This window comes from Carcharodon carcharias, chromosome 7 (genome assembly GCF_017639515.1).
Source record: "Carcharodon carcharias isolate sCarCar2 chromosome 7, sCarCar2.pri, whole genome shotgun sequence".
Lineage (NCBI taxonomy): Eukaryota > Metazoa > Chordata > Chondrichthyes > Lamniformes > Lamnidae > Carcharodon > Carcharodon carcharias.
The window spans coordinates 24,149,716-24,170,856 of NC_054473.1; the positions used below are offsets into that span (position 1 = coordinate 24,149,716).

Here is a 21,141-nt window from a genome sequence, read left to right on the forward strand (position 1 = left end):
GCTGTGGGAGTCGGTAGGCTTGTAATGGATATTGGTGGACAGTCTATCACCAGAGATTGAGACAGAGAGGTCAAGGAAGGGAAGGGAAGTGTCAGAGATGGACCATGTGAAAATTGGAAGCAAAATGAATAAATTTTTCCAAGTCTCGATGAGAGCATGAAGCAGCAACGAAGTAATCATCGATGTACCGGAGAAAGAGTTGTGGAAGGGGGCCGGAGTAGGACTGGAACAAGGAATGTTCCTCATACCCCATAAGGAGACAGGCATAGCTGGGGCCCATGCGGGTACCCATAGCCACACCTTTTATTTGGAGGAAGTGAGAGGAGTTGAAGGAGAAATTGTTCAGTGTGAGAACAAGTTCAGCCAGACGGAGGAGAGTAGTGGTGGATGGGGATTGTTCGGGCCTCTTTTCGAGGATGAAGCTAAGGGCCCTCAGACCATCCTGGTGGGGGATGGAGGTGCAGAGGGATTGGACGTCCATGGTGAAGAGGAAGCGGTTGGGGCCAGGGAACTGAAAATTGTTGATGTGACGTAAGGTGTCAGAGGAATCACGGATGTAGGCGGGAAGGGACTGGACAAGGGGAGAGAGAAGGGAGTCAAAATAATGAAAGATGAGTTCTGTGGGGCGAGAGCAAGCTGACACGATCGGTCTACCGGGACAGTTCTGTTTGTGGATTTTGGGTAGGAGGTAGAAGTGGGCCATCTGAGGTTTGGCGACTATCAGATTGGAAGCTGTGGGAGGAAGATCCCCAGAGGAGATGAGGTCAGTGACAGTCCTGGAAACAATGGCTTGATGTTCAGTGGTGGGGTCATGGTCCAGGGAGAGGTAGGAGGAAGTGTCTGTGAGTTGACGCTCAGCCTCTGCGAGTTGGAGGTCAGTGCGCCAGACAACAACAGCACCACACTTGTCAGTGGGTTTGATGACAATGTCAGGGTTGGACCTGAGAGAACGGAGTGCAGTAAGTTCAGAGAGATAGAGATTAGAATGGGTGAGAGGAGCAGAGAAATTGAGACGACTAATGTCGCGCCGACAGTTCTCAATGAAAAGATCAAGAGAAGGTAAGAATCCAGAGGGAGGGGTCCAGGTGGAGGGAGAATATTGGAGGTGGGTAAAAGGATCCATTGAACGGGGAGAGGACTCCTGCCCAAAGAAGTGAGCCCGGAGACGAAGACGGCGGAAGAAGAGTTCAGCATCGTGCCGAGCCCGAAATTCATTGAGGTGAGGGCGTAAGGGTATGAAACTAAGTCCTTTGCTGAGCACTGAACATTCAGCATTGGAGAGGGGAAGGTCAGGGGGTATAGTGAATACACGGCTGGGGCTGGGATTGGAAGATGGGGTGGGGACGGAGGGACAGGCAGGGGTGGAGGGTCCTAGATGGGTGTTGGTGTCAATGAGTTGTTGAAGCTTGCGTTCCTTAGCACTTGAGAGAAAGAGAAAAAGTTTCTTGTTGAGGCATCGGATGAGACGAAGAATAAAATGAAATTGGGGGCATGCGCAGCTTTGAAAAAGGGTACGGCGGTGCTGCTGGAGGGAGAGGTCGAGTATGTTCATATGGCGGTGCATGGCACTGAGTGTGGATCTCAGAATGTGATGGGAACAGCAGTCCGAGAAACGTTTTATGTCCCGGAGATATCTGTAATCCTGGGTGGGTTCGAAACATGAGGGGTGGAATTTCAGTTGAAATCCACGTGGGGTAAGTCGGAGATGGAGACAGTCACTGAGAAAGGAGATATGGCTGTGAAAGCGGGTTTTAGTAAACACCTTGTCAAACACCAGGAGAGAAATGGAAAGCAATGAAGGTGAGCAATGAAACAGAGAGATACGGAAATCTTATCGCAGAAATGAACAGAACTTCTTCAAGGTAGGCATTTCTTGAAGAGCAGTGGCAGTCAATTAAACACAGAGATAAAAACAAGAAACTGCGGATGCTGTAAATCCAAAACAAAAACAGAATTACCTGGAAAAACTCAGCTGGTCTGGCATCATCGGCGGAGAATAAAAGAGTTGACATTTCGTAGGGACAAGCTCTGTCTCAATCTCTGGTGATAGACTGTCCACCAATAAGCCTACCGACTCCCACAGCTACCTCGACTACAGCTCCTCACACCCCGCTTCCTGTAAGGACTCCATCCCATTCTCTCAGTTCCTTCGCCTCCGTCGCATCTGTTCCGATGATGCTACATTCAAAAACAGTTCCTCTGACATGTCCTCCTTCTTCCTTAACCGAGGTTTTCCACCCACAGTCGTTGACAGGGCCCTCAACCGTGTCCGGCCCATCTCCCCCGCATCTGCCCTCACGCCTTCTCCTCCCTCCCAGAAACATGATAGGGTCCCCCTTGTCCTCACTTATCACCCCACCAGCCTCCGCATTCAAAGGATCATCCTCCGCCATTTCCGCCAACTCCACCATGATGCCACCACCAAACACATCTTCCCTTCACCCCCCTATCGGCATTCCGTAGGGATCGTTCCCTCCGGGACACCCTGGTCCACTCCTCCATCACCCCCTACTCCTCAACCCCTTCCTATGGCACCACCCCATGCCCACGCAAAAGATGCAACACCTGCCCCTTCCCTTCCTCTCTCCTCACCGTCCAAGGGCCCAAACACTCCTTTCAAGTGAAGCAGCATTTCATTTGCATTTCCCCCAACTTAGTCTACTGCATTCGTTGCTCCCAATGTGGTCTCCTCTACATTGGAGAGACCAAACATAAACTGGGCGACCGCTTTGCAGAACAACTGCGGTCTGTCCGCAAGAATGACCCAAACCTCCCTGTCGCTTGCCATTTTAACACTCCACCCTGCTCTCTTGCCCATATGTCTGTCCTTGGCTTGCTGCATTGTTCCAGTGAAGCCCAACGCAAACTGGAGGAACAACACCTCATCTTCCGACTAGGCACTTTACAGCCTTCCGGACTGAATATTGAATTCAACAACTTTAAGTCTTGAACTCTCTCCTCCATCCCCACCCCCTTTCTGTTTCTTCCCCCTTCCTTTTGTTTTTTCCAATAAATTATATAGATTTTTCTTTTCCCACCTATTTCCATTATTTTAAAATATTTATAAATCTTTTATGCTCCCCCCACCCCCACTAGAGCTATACCTTGAGTGCCCTACCATCCATTCTTAATTAGCACATTCGTTTAGATAATATCACCAACTTCAACACCTATGTGTTCTTTTGTTCTTTTGTCTGTGACATCTTTTCTGCTTCTATCACTGCTTGCTTGTCCCTACAACCACACCACCCCCCTCCACTTCTCTCCCCCCACACCCAACCCCCACCCACACACACACACCTTAGACCAGCTTATATTTCACCCCTTCCTTGGATTCACCTATTTCTGTTGAATGGTCATGAGGACTCGAAACGTCAACTCTTTTCTTCTCCGCTGATGCTGCCAGACCTGCTGAGTTTTTCCAGGTAATTCTGTTTTTGTTTTGGATTTCTAGCATCCGCAGTTTTTGTTTTTATTTGTTACTTAATGTTTTGCTAAAGCCTTATATGTGAGGCTGGAAGAATCCAGGGTTTATGGCTGTTACAAAAATCTAATTTTCTCTCTCCACATCAAATTGTTAACAAACCAAAAAGAAACAAACTAAAACAAAAGCAGAAAATGCTTGATACACACAGGGGATCAGTCAACCTCTGTAAGGAGAACAGAAAAGTTAACGTTTCAAGTGCAAACTCCTCTTTGAAAAAAAGGATCCAAATCAAAAACATTAACTTATCTGTTGTCACCACAAATGCTAACTAATACACTGTTCTAAGATTGCCAGCATTATCTGTTTTTGTTTCAGATTTACAGTGCGTACAATGTTTACCTTTTCACTTGGAACAAACCAATTGATACAGTGTTTAAACACACCCACACATAGAGTGACAAGTTTCAATCTTTCAACAGAGTTATTAACTAAATGCGTTTTTCATTCTCCTTCAATGTTAACTCTTAAGTTCCCTTGTGCAAAAAGCACAAGTAGACCACCCACAGCAGGTTTTGCCCAATGTTGCTTCTGAGCCAAATACTAAGAGATGCACGATAGCAATCTGGGTTGCCTTGACTGATTCCTCTTGCTCCTGGCGTAGAGTAAAAGTATCTAGTTTCTGATCAGTTCTCTCCAGGGGGAACTGCTAAGATTTGGAACTTTAGGGGCAGAATTTAATGTCCCCCTCCCCCCCGTGGCGAGTTCTGAGACGGGACAGAGTGCAGAATTAGGGCCCCGCCACCTCCTGCCTTCTCCCAGTTATGTAAGGGGCAGGCAGACTTGCAGCTGCTTTCCCACCTGAATACTAATTGTGGCCCTTAAGTGGGAAATTGTTGCCCACTTAGTGGCCTCATCCCATCACCGCTGGTATTCAACCCTATAGGGTTTGCCATCAGCCTACTGGGGGAGGGGAGTCTCTCGTTCACAGATTGTCTGTAGCCAAACTAGGAACCCAGCATTGAATGGGTTAGTGGGGGTGGGGGGGGGCAGTGCTGAGATCAACCTCCAAGCCCTTTCCTTCAATCCCCCTACCGTCACCTTGCTTCAGAGATCCAAACGTGAACTCTGGTGAAGACCCAAGTGTATTAATGGCTTCAGCCACCACTCCTGATGGTGCAGCCAGTAATGGAGAGCTGCTGGCATCCAATTAATTGGCTGCTCTCAGGAGCAGAATATCCACCCTATAGGGAAAGTGCAGTGATTAAATGCTCCCCATGGAGCCGGCCACAGTAGGATTCTTGCTGCCAATTAGGGAATTTAATTCCCTTGGGGTTTCCAGAGATCAGGTTTGGCAAGGGTGCTGCCAGCTTTGGTGGTGGACTTAGAGCCCCCTGTTGCCCTCACTGAATTCCCACATATAGGGCAAAAAAAATGTTTTTTTGGTTCAGGGAAATATCAGGAACGAATAAACATTACGGTTTATTGGATCACTATTTTAGAAATTTTAGTGCTCTGTAACTGCATACATTCCTCTCTCTAATGCCTAGTTTCATCCATACAAGTTTACTATTAAATAATTAATTAAATAATAATAATTAATAAATATTAAATAAATGATTGCTGTTGTAATGCACTTGTGGATCTGAAAAGAGGCAACTTAGCTACTTGTGTCAAAAACAAAAAAACTGCGGATGCTGGAAATCCAAAACAAAAACAAAAACAGAATTACCTGGAAAAACTCAGCAGGTCTGGCAGCATCGGCGGAGAAGAAAAGAGTTGACATTTCGAGTCCTCATGACCCTTCGACAGAACTTGAGTTCGAGTCCAAGAAAGAGTTGAAATATAAGCTGGTTTAAGGTGTGTGTGTGGGGGGTGGAGAGAGAGAGAGAGAGAGAGAGAGAGAGAAGTGGAGTGGGGGTGTGGTTGTAGGGACAAACAAGCAGTGATAGAAGCAGATCATCAAAAGAACACATAGGTGTTAAAGTTAAAGTTGGTGATATTATCTAAACGAATGTGCTAATTAAGAATGGATGGTAGGGCACTCAAGGTATAGCTCTAGTGGGGGTGGGGAGAGCATAAAAAATTAAAAAAAAAATTTTTTTTTAAAAATTTAAAAAAATGTTTTTTTTTTAAATAATGGAAATAGGTGGCAAAAGGAAAATCTTTATAATTTATTGGAAAAAAAAAGGAAGGGGGAAACAGAAAGGGGGTGGGGATGGGGGAGGGAGCTCACTACCTAAAGTTGTTGAATTCAATATTCAGTCCGGAAGGCTGTAAAGTGCCTAGTCGGAAGATGAGGTGTTGTTCCTCCAGTTTGCGTTGGGCTTCACTGGAACAATGCAGCAAGCCAAGGACAGACATGAGGGCAAGAGAGCAGGGTGGAGTGTTAAAATGGCAAGCGACAGGGAGGTTTGGGTCATTCTTGCGGACAGACCGCAGTTGTTCTGCAAAGCGTTCGCTCAGTTTACGTTTGGTCTCTCCAATGTAGAGGAGACCACATTGGGAGCAACGAATGCAGTAGACTAAGTTGGGGGAAATGCAAGTGAAATGCTGCTTCACTTGAAAGGAGTTCCAGTGAAGCCCAACACAAACTGGAGGAACAACACCTCATCTTCCGACTAGGCACTTTACAGCCTTCCGGACTGAATATTGAATTCAACAATTTTAGGTCGTGAGCTCCCTCCCCCATCCCCACCCCCTTTCTGTTTCTCCCTTCCTTTTTTTTTCCAATAAATTATGAAGATTTTCCTTTTCCCACCTATTTCCATTATTTTTAAAAAAAAAATTTTTAAAAATCTTTTATGCTCTCCCCACCCCCACTAGAGCTATACCTTGAGTGCCCTAACATCCATTCCTAATTAGCACATTCGTTTAGATAATATCACCAACTTTAACTTTAACACCTATGAGTTCTTTTGTACTATTGTTGTTGACATCTTTTGATGATCTGCTTCTATCACTGCTTGTTTGTCCCTACAACCACACCCCCACTCCACTTCTCTCTCTCTCTCTCTGCCCCCCACACACACACCTTAAACCAGCTTATATTTCAACTCTTTTTTGGACTCGAACTCAAGTTCTGTCGAAGGATCATGAGGACTCGAAACGTCAACTCTTTACTTCTCCGCCAATGCTGCCAGACCTGCTGAGTTTTTCCAGGTAATTCTGTTTTTGTTTTAGCTACTTGTGTATTATGCTGCAAGTTTAATTTACTGTACATGTGATATTTCAGTAAGAATGGGGTATCTCCATTGATGTAATAAATAGATTTGTGTCAGCTTTTGTGTTGGGATTAGCTGCTGTGTAAGTATTATATTGAATAATACTTTGATGAATTTATGCATGTATCTGATTGAACATTGAACTTCACTTACATGTTTCATTTGAAGATGTTGATACTGAGGATGCTGACCTGACAAGGTGACCTGGATGGTTTTTAAAGTTCTACTCAAATCCGACCCAAATGTTCGAAGTACTATAGCAAATTCTCTGCCTTGTGACGATAAACAATCAATCAGCTCAAAGAAAGATGGCAGGATCCGATGGTACTTTTTCCCATCTTCATCAGTCATGGACAGAAGCTCATTGTAGGGATCCATCCACTCTACCGTCTGTAGGTGGTCAGTGTAAATTTTTTTAAAGAGAGAGCCGTCACTCGTCTCTGTGAAATCCAGCGGCTTCCCAAACTGCGAATAGTAACTCACAGCACCATCACAGGGTGGGTTCAAGGAAGGTACATTACTCAGCCATTCCCACTTTCCTGAAATAAAATTCACATTTCAGTTTAACCCATATCACATTGTCAGTGGTATTGAAAAAAGCTCTAATTTAGCCAGGGAGCAAGTTCATCACCTACAGCAGGTAAAAGATTGTATAAATTCATAGGAAGTAGCCCAAAGTACAATATCGTTGCTTCTAAAGTTTAGTTTTCACCTATTTATTCTGTCCATATTTAACATAACCAAAATAAAAATGTAACAAGTGTGTTCACCAGCTATCCTCTTATCTCTCACACAAAGCTGTCTACTTTCCCACCCATTGCCAGAAACCCTTTCTACATCCTCTGCAGCATCAAATTCTTGTTTCTTCTGATCTTGACCATCAACTTTCTTTCCTTCTATCTATCCACTGCCACCAACCACCTCTCCTGACATCTACCTATTGCTTTCATGCATCCCCTTATCCATCCATATCACCCACTTTCTTGTCAGCAGCAATCTCTTCCAATAAATGATTCCATCTTAGTCATTAAGCTTAATGATCTATCCATGACCTCTCCTTCTACCCATCCTTGCAGCCTTTGCCTCTCATTTCTATCTAATGTTTTTCTATGGGAAAGATGGAGAGAAAAAGAGTGACAAAACCAGAGTTACAGTTATATATTCTGACTGTGTGAAAGTAAACATATGTAACATTGTAGTGCTTTGATTACAGTCAGTTACCGCATCTTCACTGCTTTTATCCCAAGGTCCACAGCTCTAAACCCCAAAAAGCTGGTCTTGCATGTTAGATCTCTGCAATTTTGAACCCTAGGATTATGTCAATTTGTACCTAAAGTTGCTTCTTTACCAAGAATGTAACTTAAAACAATTATTACCAACCAGAAAATAATTTTAAAGTAGTATTATATTTATGAAACAAAATGCTCTTTTAAAGAAATTGATACAATTTTTATTTATTTTGTAATGCAGGCCAGTGAAAAACTCAGTGATGAGATAAAAATCATGCTGAGCTCTTGTCTGCAGTAGCATTTTTTCAGACAATTCATTCAACCAACTATTTTATTACCTTAAGTGCTTCATTGTCTATTGGCATATTAGCATGCATAGTCCACACTACCAGAACAAAACTAATTTTAAGTAGGATACATGTCGTCTTCACACATTTGAAAACTACAGGTTGCAAAATATCAAGCTACAAAACTGTGCGTCTCTCATCTTATGTCAGCCAAACGGAAACCTGCAAAATATTTTTTCATCGTACAAACCAACTAGTTTAACTAGTTTAGATAATATCACCAACTTTAACACCTATGTGTTCTTTTGTTCTATTGTAGTTTACATCTTTTGATGATCTGCTTCTATCACTGCTTGTTTGTCCCCACAACCACACCCCCCTCCACTTCTCTCTCTCTCTCTCTCTCCGCCCCCCCACACACACACACCTTAAACCAGCTTATATTTCAACTCTTTCTTGGACTCAAACTCAAGTTCTGTTGAAGGGTCATGAGGACTTGAAACGTCAACTCTTTTCTTCTCCACCGATGCTGCCAGACCTGCTGAGTTTTTCCAGGTAATTCTGTTTTTGTTTTGGATTTCCAGCATCCGCAGTTTTTTTGTTTTTATTTATTATAGTTTAGTTATCCCTTTCTAATTTGTGACTAAAGTCTACGGTATAGAGATAGAATTCAAGATTGATCAGTAATTAAATGATTTTGGAACAACTGATTTTCATTTTGATGTTGGCACTGTTAAAAGTCAAGTATTCATCATACTTACATAATATTTTTCACAGCTGGATCTGTGAATTAAGAGGGTGTCTGATAGGTAAAACTCTTTTAGCTGCAAATATATGATCATTCCACTCCTGTGTGATATGAAACTGTCCCCTAATGGCCACATTTAAATCCTTCTCTATTACTGTTAACACCAAATCATACTCCATCACGAGGATAAGGCTGTCCTAAAGGGTATTGCGCAATTTTACCTTATTTCTTCTCAACCGTATTGACCTAATCCACTGTTTGAATGGTTTTTTCAAGTTTACACTGGACCTTAATTTCTGTCAACTGCAAAAACTGTTCCAAGATAGCCAGCTATTCACTTGCACTGGCTCAGGTGTCTTGCAGTTGAGCAATCTCTCCTTTAAAGAGTTTCACCTTCAAAAATAAAAGGGTGGATGGGCATACATAAGTGATGATCTTTTGGGTAAATGATAGGTGATAACTGGTGCCCATAAAAACATAGCCTATGGTCTTCAAATTTAATTTTATGAGTCCAGTACTAATAAAGTTTCAACTTTAAAGATTTCCCAGTCCAGCCAACAAAACAGAGCTGAATGAATATCAACATCATATTACCAACCTAGGCCAGATTACTCACTTACATGATTAAAAAATATAACTTGCTGCCATTCTCACAAGGCGACATCAGTAATTATCATTTTCAAACCAAAATTATTTTCAAAGCAGCTGAAATGAGAGAAAAATATCAGAAGGCCTTCAATGTTGATCTTAATTCTTTTTATTTGGTTGATTTTTAAAAAGCAAACCAAAAAACTCTGTGCAAGTGGAAAAGGAAGTGGTTCCAATGACTGTCCTTACTTATTGTAACAGATTTATTGTAACATTTATTGCGACACAAAGTAAATAAATTATCACAGACGGCTAAAAAGTCAAAATAAATGGATTATACATCTTCTTACTGATTAAGGTAAGGGGATCAGACAGGAAAGGGTTACACATGCAAACGACCATTAGAAAAATGAAAGCACATAGTATTGGAGGCAACCTTTTGGCATGAGTAGAGAATTTGTTAGGAGGTAGGAGGCAGAAATAGGGTTAATAGGTATGTATTCTGATTGACAAGATGCAACTAATAGTATCCCGAGAGATCAGAACTGGGGTCTCAGCATTTCATTATATTTACAAATGACATTGACAAAGAATAGAGAGCTGTATGTCCAAGTTTGCTAATGAGACTATGTTGGGTGGCACAATAAGTAATGGAAAGAGGAACAAACAGTTGCGAAGTGACATTGATAAGTGACTGGGCAAAACTGTAGCAGATGGAGTTCAATGTGAGGAAATGCAATATCATCCACTTTCGACCCAAGAAAGATAGATCAGCGTATTTTTTAAATGGTGAGAAACTACAAACTGCTGGTGAGCAGAGAGATTTAGTGATTCATGTACAGAAAACACTGAAAACCAATGAACAGACACAATAAATAATTTTGAAGGCTATAGAATGGTAACCTGCATCTCAAGGGTGCTGGAATGCAAAGGAATAGAAACTATTCTAAAGCTGTATAAAGTTCTGAGTAGAATACATCTGGACTACTGCATCACATCTGGACATTATACTTCACAGAATACACTGGCCGTGGAGGGAATGCAGCACAGATTCATCAGATGGTATCAGGGCTGAAAGGGTTACATTATAAGGAATGGTTGCTTGGACTAAGCTTGTATTACCTAGGGCTTAGAAAATTATGTGGTACAACTGAGGTGTTACGATGATAAAAAACATTAAATTGGGTAAATACGAAGAAATAGGGTAAATACAAAAAACAAAGACACATAAACTTCAAAATCCAAATAAGGCAGTTTAGGAGTGATATTAGGAAGCACATCTTCACACAAAGGTTAGTGGAAAAACTGGAACTGTCTGCCTCAAAATGTTCTTGAGGCTAGGTGAATTGAAAATTTCAAAACTGAAATTGATTTGTTTTTGTTATGCAAGGGTATTGAATGATATGGAACCAAGGGGGGAAAAGAATCAGCTTGATTAATTGAATAGTGAAACAGGCTCGAGGGGCTGAGTGGTCCAGCTCCTGTTGCTGTGTCACTTCAGTTCTGAATCATGGCTGCCTACATTTTTTATTTACTGATGAACAATGCACATCTGGATTGTCAGTTAATCATAGGTGGGTAGAGGGTAATTGAACAACATGTAAGTGTGCACACGTGCATATTCTAGGTAATTTTTTTTTTTCATTAGTTCACCACATTGCCTAGGCATCAGAAGTGATGCACCCTGATTAGCCACTTTGTAAATCTCCCTCTGTGGTGCAATTCCATACATATCGTAAGTTATGGTGCAGTTTCAGTATTGTACATTTAAATGTAATCATCAATTTTCTGGACAATTCACAGTACAGCTCAATTATTCTATAAATCTTTTGCTACATACTCTGTCCTTGCTGCTTTTTCCCTATTTTAGTGCAATCAACAAACCTGACAAGGTTTTGTATATCCAAGTTATTAATGTAGATTACAAATCAACAGGGGCTGAAGCATTGACCCCATCCAAGACTACAATCAGCAACCTCAGCTGATTCTGACATTACACCTCCTTCAAGAACACTTTCACTAAGGTTGTTATATGTAGTGAGTAAGACAAGTACTTTTACAAAGGACTGTGAGGTTGTGAAATGCACTATTAGGGGCTATATCAACTATTTACTTAATAGCTATTTATTTGTGCTGCTTTCAATTTAGTACACTGCGTTTGCTGCATATGGTATGATTTCCTCTACATTGAAGAAATCAACAGCAAATTCAACAATCGCTCTGCAAAACACATCAGTTCTGTCCGCAAGCATGACTGAACTGTCAGTCGCCTGCCACTTTACTTTTCCACCTTGATTTCATTCTGACCTTTCTGTCCTCCTGCAGTTTTCCTACAAGGTTCAACACATTTTTTGGCTGAGTGCTTTACAACCTTCCAGACTTGGAATTCAATTCAATTGAGAATTGAGTTCAACAATTTTAGATTGTGACCTCTGTTCTATTTTTTGTTTTGTTTTTCTTTGCAGGTTTGTTTTCTTTTTCGCTCTTTTCTTCCTTTGCTTTTGGATGGTAGCTATTCAGGATCCTGTCAGTCACACCTCCTCTAGATACACTGTTTGTTTCTTTACTTATCCTATCATCAGTCCCTTTGGCCTTGCACCATAAACCCTTTGTCATTTAATCTCTCCTGCTCTCCACCCTATCACAGAACTCCCCTTTTGTTATTTTTCCCACCCTCCTCCTTTCACTGGCTCAAAACTTATTACATGTCTAACTTTCCCCAGTTCCGATGAAAGTTCACAGGCCTGAAATATTAATCTGTTTCTCTCTCCACAGATGCTGCCAGGTTTGCTAAGTATTTCCAGTATTTTTCTGTTTCTATATTAGCCATGAGTTAGGTAGGTCTTTGGAGGAAATCAAAATAAAAGGATACGCAAACAGAGCAGGCAGAGGGATTAAAACTACTTTTCATAAGGTGGATAGACATCACAAGGACTAGTCAAGCCAAATGCCCAGCTTTCATGTTGTCCGAGTTCTACTTCAATTCCTGTGAAGTTAAGTTCAACTGGAAATCTTGCATGCAGATTTTTATCAAATATCTCTAAAAATCCAATCAAACTGTACCACACACAGGTTCACTACCTATTTCACTCGTACGGTATTCAAAATCAAGGTCTGTTAGGCAAATTTAAACTAATAGTTTTTTGATAAATGATGTTAATACAATAGTTCTTCTCAGCCAGCAGCATTCCTTTATAGCAAAAACTCGTGCACTGTAAATTTTCTCCTCAGGCTCCTTCAGAATCTTAGAATGTGTATTATCTGGCCCAGAGGATTTCATGTAAGGAGCTATTAAAGATGACCAAAAGCTTGGACAAAGTGGTAGTTTTTAAGGAGCATCTTAAAGGAAGAAAGCGTGGTAGGGAATCAGAGCGTTTTAGGGAGGGAATTATAAGAGCTTAGGGCCCAGGAGAATCAAAGCTCAGAATTAGAGGAGCACAGAGATCCTTGAGGGGTGTTGACTGGAGGAGGTTATAGAGATAGGGAGGAGCAAGAAATGCAGGGATTTGAAAACACAGATGAAAAATTTAAAATAAAGGCATGCTTAACCGGAAGTCAATTTAGATCAGTGAGCACAGGGATGATGGGTGAACAGGATTTGGTGCAAGTTAGGACACAGGCAGCAGAGTTTTAGCCTTGCTCTAGTTTGATGGAGGAAATAGTATTTCTGTTAGCTAGAAGTACTACAACAGGAAAGAGGCAATATCATTTCCTTTTGAACAAGAGAAACAAGGAAAGGTTTCATTTACAAAAAATCAGGGAGGAAGAATGCCAGGTGTTACCCATTTATTTCAATAGGCTGTGGGGTGGTGTGAGGGCTTTACCAACTCAAAGATTTTCAGAAAATATTTATAGGTTATGATATATAAATGCAAATTGTTATTATGTTAAACACCTTTCACTATTCTAATCTCTTGGATCTTTTTTACGCATAACATCTTAATTTTTTGTTAAGCAATTTACTATGTTAAGCTATATAAATGCAAGTTCCTATACACTGCTCAACCAAGTTTGCTTCTTTTTTGTCATTTGGTTGTTTTTCTTTTTTTTACTACTATTTTAATTGTTTTGAATTGCTTTCAGCCATCGTGGAACTGTCTGTTTAGCTTCTGCAAAGCATGATGAATAACCCCCAGTTTATTATTGTGCAAGTAGTTTATCTAGCTGTGTTTTAAGACATTCAGGTTTAGCAGTACATTGTACTAATCCTGAAATTTTAGGCCCTTAAAGCTGGAATAAAGGTGATCTTGTGTACAGTAGAGTAACCACTCTCTCCTCCCGGACAATGGCACGATTACTATTTTCTGGTTTGAAGAGAAGGCCAAGATGAGACTACAGCCCAGATCTTCTGGTCTCCAAATAATTGGAGACCAGGCATAGCCCCCAAGATGCACTACGGGACCCCTCGAAGTCCCAACGCAATGACTGTGCAGGAATTGCCAATTGCCTGAGAAAACTGAACTTCTGATGGCAATTCCTCTACTCCCTGGGACCCTCTGAAAAAGTCTCCAACTCTGAGCCAGAGTCGAAGATTTTGGACAGTTAGACAGAATTTTAGACAGAAAAATTCTGGTCTAATTCCTGGGTAACTATACAACTGACTCCCCAATCACTCACATTGACCAACCTGACACCCCTCCACACGCACCCCCCCCCCACCCCCCCATAACACCCAAGCCTCCGACTCTCCCCCCCAACCTGACTGGACCTCACCACTCGTCTAGCCCCTGACCCTCTGGCTCTCCTCCAACCCAACCTGACTGGTCCTCACCACCCGACTCCCAGCCAACTACCCCTAGGTCCCTCAACTCCCCCTGATCTGACCTCACAACTGTACCACCCACAACCCTACCCAGCTGCCACCCGACCCCTTTACCTACTCACCTCCCACACCCCACCCATTCATCTTACCCACCTTACCCTCTCACCAATCCATAACTTATCACCATACCCCCTTACCCACCCTATCCCTTGCCCACTTACCTTACCCACACCTTACCACCTTAACACCTTCCCATTTACCTTACCTACCCGACCCCATCACCCACTCTAGGAAATGACTATGTGGTTTTAATAAATAAATATCATTCAAGGCCCTAAAGAAAATTCATTTGGACTGTGGTAATTGTGTTCCATTTTCTGCATTCAGAGCGGGATGAAAGTGGCCAAACATTGGCCCTAGCAAGTAAACTTCTTTCCTCTTACACTTGGATATTTTTTGTTGGGTGAGAGCACCTTAACATAATAAAATGTCCCAAGTGCATCACAAGAATGTTATAAAGCAAAATTAGGCGCAGAGTCACATCAGGCAATATTAGAGTAGATGGCCAAAATCTTGGTCAAAGAGGTAGGTTTCAAGGAGCGCCTTAAGAGAAGATAGAAAGATGGAGAGTTAGGGGGGTTTGGGGAGGGAATTCCAGAGCCCAGAACCTAGGCAGAAGAAGGCACAACCATCAATCATGGAGCAATTAAAACTGGAGATGCTCAAGAAGCAATTAGATGAGTGCAGATATATCAGAGGGCTGTGGGCTAGAGGAGATTAGCGAGATAGGGAGGGTCAAGGCCATGGATGGATTTGAAAACAAGGATGTGAATTTTGAAAGTCAAGCCATTGCTAGACCAAGAGCCAAATTAGGTCAGTGAGCATTGGGTGATAAGTGAATAGATTTTGGTGAATTAAATTCAATATTAGTTTAAGAGTATTCTGCTTTCTCCTCTGGAGAAATCTTTCAGCGATACTTCTCAGATAATTTCTTGTACTTTATTCCTCAAACCTATGATGTTTGTATTTTTCAAATTCATCATCCAGCACTCAGTGCCAGAAAGAATATTTAACCATACTGTGGTTTCCAGTCCTCAATAAGTTCACCACTACATGTATTATTGGTTGCTAGAATTAGATCAAAGTCATCTCTAGTGAGAGAAATTATACATTGAGGCTGAATCCTTGAATGATGAATATATGAGTGAATAACAGAAGCCTACAAGTTTGCAGAGCAGTCAACATAACCATCATATCTTTTTCTTTTGCCTTGAGAGAATGGCTTGACAGTGCCATAAACCACCAGGACAAAGAAACCTAAATGTTACCCAACCTCCTTCTTTAGTTTTGAGGAAAATGTGGAGCACATTTACCCAGCAGTTGTACTTTAAGATCTTTTCCATTCACTTGAGAATATGATCTTGGGTGCTCTCAGAAATCCTTCTCCAAAGTGAAATCGATGTTGGTGGATTTTTTTTTCTCTTCAGATGTTGGAATGTTACTCATTGGAGTCAGGAGAACAGGTGAAACTTGTTCAAGAAGAGTAGTTGTTTTGATTCGATTGAAGGTGTTAACATTTCAAAATTTTTGACTATTTTATCCCAAGAGGAGTTTTGGTTAATATTACGATTAAGTTAAGCTCTGCAGAGATTAAATCCATAATATGCAATATCTGGGAGACATTTGGATTTAACACAAAGAATTCAACCCAGGTGAAGCTTCTAAGCAGAATATTTATTTTTAACCAAACACTTCAGTTTGAGATTGATTAATGCATCCCAGCTGGATTAGATTAAAAAACTGGAATTGTTTAATTCCTGTGAGCCCAACAGTGTGCGCTGCTAAGGGAGCTCACATCTGGCAGGGCAGTAGGTGGTTTGATTGACATATCAATTAGGCATTGAGTACTGAGGCAATATTATGGGTCTTTATTATATTATAGGGCTTCAGATCATTTTAAACTTTGTATTCTGTCAAGTCAAATCAAGTGTACTCTTTCATTTACAGTCAGCTGTGACTTTGAGTCAGACAGGGGAATTGGGATTTGCATTTATCATATTCTCGGCAGCTTAGAATCCTCTTCTTTGCTATAGCTCTCTCTACCTTCAAAAAGCTCCCTCAAAACATAATTTTCCAGCCATGAGTGACCCTCTTGCACAAACTCTTCTCCCAATATCTGATACTCATTGCAGAGGTAGAATTACTGGGCCATTGCTGATAGGCTGGGGTGTGGGTTTTAAAGTTCAGCTCAGAGTAGAACACCACCCTACATGTGATTTCTAGAACTAAATCAATGCTGATCAGTCATTCTCCAGTGTTGGGAGTTGAAACGGATGATTAACACTTCAACCATTATTCCAGTCCCAGTTTACTACTTCTCAATATTTTTGTAGCCTTGTGTCAAGTGGATAAACTAGAACGAAAACTTGCAATAAACAATTTTTTTTGACTGAATTTTTTTTCCAAAACTAAAATTTAGGATGAGCTGGGATTAAAGTTTTCCAAAAGCTATAAATAAAGTAAAGGCTAAGACTTCTATTTTTGTCAGTATTTACTTCCCATAGCTAATTGCCTTGAGGAATTAAGAGCCTATCATGTAGTGTAGAACTGGAGACTGGAGTCGTATGTAGAGTATACCAGATCTGTCTCCTTCCTTAAAGGACATTAATGAACCTATAGCGGTACTATGAGAGGAGATTTGGTGAACTAGCAAAAGTATATCATACCTAGTTTTAGGAAGTTTTTGGGTACAGAACTGTCAATCAAAATAGAACATTCCCCAGAAACCTGCTGCACTCACCGACTCCATTACCAGAGTTTCTAGGCTGGGAAACATGACCCTCTGACTGTTCAGACTGAAAGCACAACTGATAACAGGCAGGAATTTTTAAGGAGTTTTCTGTAATGCATTTCCAGATGCAGTAATATAGTTTTTGTAAGGTTGCATTGTTATGATCCTGAGTTATGCTATTCATGCGGCTATATATTCGGAAGTTAAGCCAAATCCCCGAATATGGGGTATGATTACTTGATATAACAAAAAATTTGTAACAAGGAACCAGTATATTACTTCCAGCTCTCTGTTAACAGCTCCTTTACTTACCACTGAAGTTATCTGGAAAAAATATTTATCTTTTTCCTCCAGATTATTTTGTTGGATAGTTAACCTCGTCATCGAGCTATAAATGCTTAACCAGCCATATGAAAAAAAATTGTTGATGCTACATAATAATGATTCTTACCTTCCTGGTTGATCCGGCCCCAAGTAACAGTGGTTAGAAAGGAACTAAGAGCTTTCCTGGGTCCTTGTCTAGTAACTGTGTCAGACAAGAGGACTGTGTTATTTAAATCCAAGTGCAAAATCAGTTTTGACCTTCTGTGGTTTAAAGTTTTGGGAATCTTGGTGGTAATTTGGTTTGAAGCAGGTTCCGCACTCTCGGTGTCTTGATCTGCATGAAGCAATGCCATTTGTGATTTCTGTATCGGTTGACGTAGAAGTCAATTATTTTAGTGCATTCCAAGTGCATTAATCTTCGCAGTTATTGCCACTATTTAAATTCGCTCTGTTTTTGGTCACAAGGGATTTCTTTGTCAAATTCCTGATTTCAGCACTGTCCCAGAGATCTAGATTATGGAAGGTGCTGATTGGGCCTCAAAAACCTTTAGGGAAAAAGATGAAAATTCAGTAATTATCAGAATGACTCCAGTTAGATTCTTTTTGTGTTTTTAATCTGAAAGTAAATATAGACTAAAGCTAATGGCTGGCACTGTGAATTATGAAGTACAGAATGGGAAATACTAACTACTGTCAATGCACATGCAATTACAAATGATGCACAGAGGAAACACAGTGGAATTACTGTAGATACACTGGGGTGGAAGATAATTGAAAATGGCCCATTAGTTCCTGAATGAACTTGGAAGGCTTTCCTCAGAGTGAAGTAAGTTTTATGCTTCACTGTTCCTCAATGTGCATTTATATAATGTGCCTGGGTATAATTTTATGTAATGGGACTATCACAGATGGCGCAGAATTAATACACTGTTCTATTGTGCCCTGCTCAAACATGATTGGCTGATGTGTTAAAAGTTCCTGACCTCTGTCAATGGCTTTCCAGAATTCCAAAATAAATTGTGAAATATGAGAATTTCTCACATACAAAAAGCAAATCAAGTTTTTCCATTCCAACAATCACACTAAATCTAGTGAAACCAAATGCCTGGAGGAGGCAGACATGGCATTTTTTATACTAATATTTATATAGCAAATAGCTAAAGACCCAAAACACTGTAAATTAATTTACTTCTAGAATGCAGTGACTGCATTGGGGTGACAACCTAAATTATATGCTCAAGTCCTATTGCTGCATTTGAACATAAATATTCCCTAAGCTAGAGGTAAGCAGTTACTAGAGAGTGAATATGTAGTTCATGGATTTTGCCACAGAACGTGATTGCATTTTACAGAGCTTTTTTTGGTTGTCAAAACACATTCTGCTGACCCAAGTTCAAACAGCTCAAGCACAGGTTAGCAAAAGCCAAGTCCTCCAAGGTGCAGGAGTTTAACATGAAACCTTATAGCTTAGCAGCATACAGCATTATAAAAACAATTCCAAAATTAGGCACATGACTGAAATCTAAGTATGTTTGTTCCTTACAATGCCATCCAAAGCCATAGGATCGGCTTCCACATGTATGCCGATGACACTCAGCTCTGCCTCTGCACCAGCTTTCTTGATCCCATTCACTCCCTCTTAGTTATCAGACTGCTTATCTGATACCTGATCTTGGATGCAACATTGCTTCCTCCAGGTAAACATTGAGAACACCAGACCTTTAACTTCTGTCACAAAATCCATGCTTTTACCACTGACCCTGCTTCCTGTCTGGCTACTTACTTGGCATGAATCAAACTGTTCACAAACTCAGAGTCCTGCTTGAATCTGAGCAATGCTGCTCACCCCCAAATTCTCTCCACCTCTGTAACATTAGCCACTCCATCTCTAACTGAACCAGTCTGCCACTAAAATCCTCATTTATGTCACCTCCAGCCCAACGTTCTGCTGGCCAATCTCCCATCCCTCACCCATGTTCAGCACACCTAAAACTTAGATCTCCCTGCACATCCAAATCAATAGCCCTATTTTTAGCTCCATCATGGTTCTTAACTCATTATTTCATAAACCACCCCCCCTCCCCAAAACCTGAGCTCCTCTCTCTCCTCATTTCAAATCCAGCTTAGACCCTCCAAACAAGCTTTTGGTCACCCACCTCCATATTACCTCTGGTTTCCCCACCCCCGGAGCTCCTGTAAAGCCTTAGGACATTTTTTTTCTGGGTTAAAGGCGCTATAGGAAGTTGCTGCTGTTGTTTTGCAGGACTCTGCAAATTTGGATTCAGGAGCAGCCCCTCGAGTTTCTCTGTATGGGGGAAGAAGGAAGTTTATTCTGGTGATGATGGAAAGGTACCAGCTCTCCTGACTCAGCCACAGCTCTTCAAGGCTACAAAGCCCGGCCGGCGGACTCCGGTCAAGGTCAAGGCACTGCTGATGATCAATACATATAAAGATTTAAAATATTGTACCTATACTCATTGCGAGGTGTCTCTAACACAATAAGTACTCGACACATCCTGCCCATCCGTCAGAGTCCATTCAACCGGCCGGCTTCTTCTCTGAGAATTATGGGATACAGGAGGACCAGCAAACGGACCTGCCCAGTCTCACTGACTAGAAAGAGCCGCAGGTTCTTGGTTTATTTAAGATATAACTGATGGTTCTTTATTGTTTTTAAGTGTTTGAACAGCCTTAAACTATATATCTTATTCTATTTATTCATAAGTCCTGCATTTAAATGTTGACAATACACCCAAAATAAATATGGTTACATTAATTTCATTTTTATTTTCATTTCATTTTTAAGTAAGATTCTCTAGCTTCTCAGAGTTGTGCTGTCTGGGCTTTTTATATCTGTTTTGCTGGAACATTGGCTCATTAACCTGCCCAGTCTCACTGATTAGAGAGAAAGAGCCACTGTTTTTTGGTCTAATTAAGATATGACAGATGGTTCTTTTTTTAAATGTTTGAATAGCCTTAAAATTTATATATAGCTCATTCTATTTATTTATAAGTTGTGCATCTAAACGTTGACAATACACCCAAAATAAATATATTTAAATTAATTTGCATTATATTTCATTTAATTAAGTTTCTCTAACTTCTCAGCTGTGCTATCTAGGCTCTTTATATGTTTTGCTGGAACGTTGGCTCATTGTGTATGGTTTTACGTATTTTAAATGGGTCCTTTTTCATCTTTACAATACTAATTAAATTTTGTATTAAAACTATTTAACTCAGGACAATAAACTATATCAGTGCAGAAACAGTATTTATATTGTTCTGTATTTTACTTTAGTCTTTTATGGAAGTGCATTTTACTGCAACGTGTCAAAATAAGATCGTGATGTAGGAGTGTTTGTATTAACCAATAAGTGAACAGTATTATTATTGTGCATTTTCAGCTATGTTATTTAAGCATGGAATAAATAAAACCTGGACTGTACAGATTAAACTACCAATATTAACTGTGATACTTCTCTGCGTAGGAGAAATGTTCAAAGGCAGGTATCAGGTAGGTCAGGGTCAATGAAGTAAATGAGTTCATAAGAACTCATACCCAATTGGGCAATGCTTGACTGTCAGCCAACCAACCTTCATTTCCCATTTTCAATAGTTTTATATCCGGTAAAGAGAAATGTTTGAAGGAAATGATAGATAAAATACAATCATTTTTAATGTCACCATGACTTTTCTCCAGGATTGCACACAGCAGAGTCCTGGAGATTGATCTTCAATTCCTGGAGACTCCAGGCCAATCCTGG

General features: G+C 40.8%; 1 protein-coding gene across 2 annotated transcripts in view; it reads right to left on the bottom strand.

Annotated features, from left to right (window-relative positions):
* The window catches only part of si:dkey-32e6.3, a 93,302-nt gene that overhangs the window by 22,248 nt on the left and 49,913 nt on the right, over positions 1-21,141 (bottom strand). Inside the window, exons 1-3 of one of the 2 annotated variants that reach the window (XM_041191749.1) lie at positions 19,846-20,042; positions 17,505-17,922; positions 6,802-7,187 (exon numbers count right to left, since the gene is read on the bottom strand). In XM_041191749.1, the coding sequence (XP_041047683.1) occupies positions 6,802-7,187; positions 17,505-17,730 (612 nt within the window). In that variant the 5' untranslated portion in view covers positions 17,731-17,922; positions 19,846-20,042. Of the gene's footprint in view, positions 1-6,801; positions 7,188-17,504; positions 17,923-19,845; positions 20,043-21,141 lie in introns of those variants that run through there. The other variant, XM_041191750.1, reaches the window with a different exon arrangement.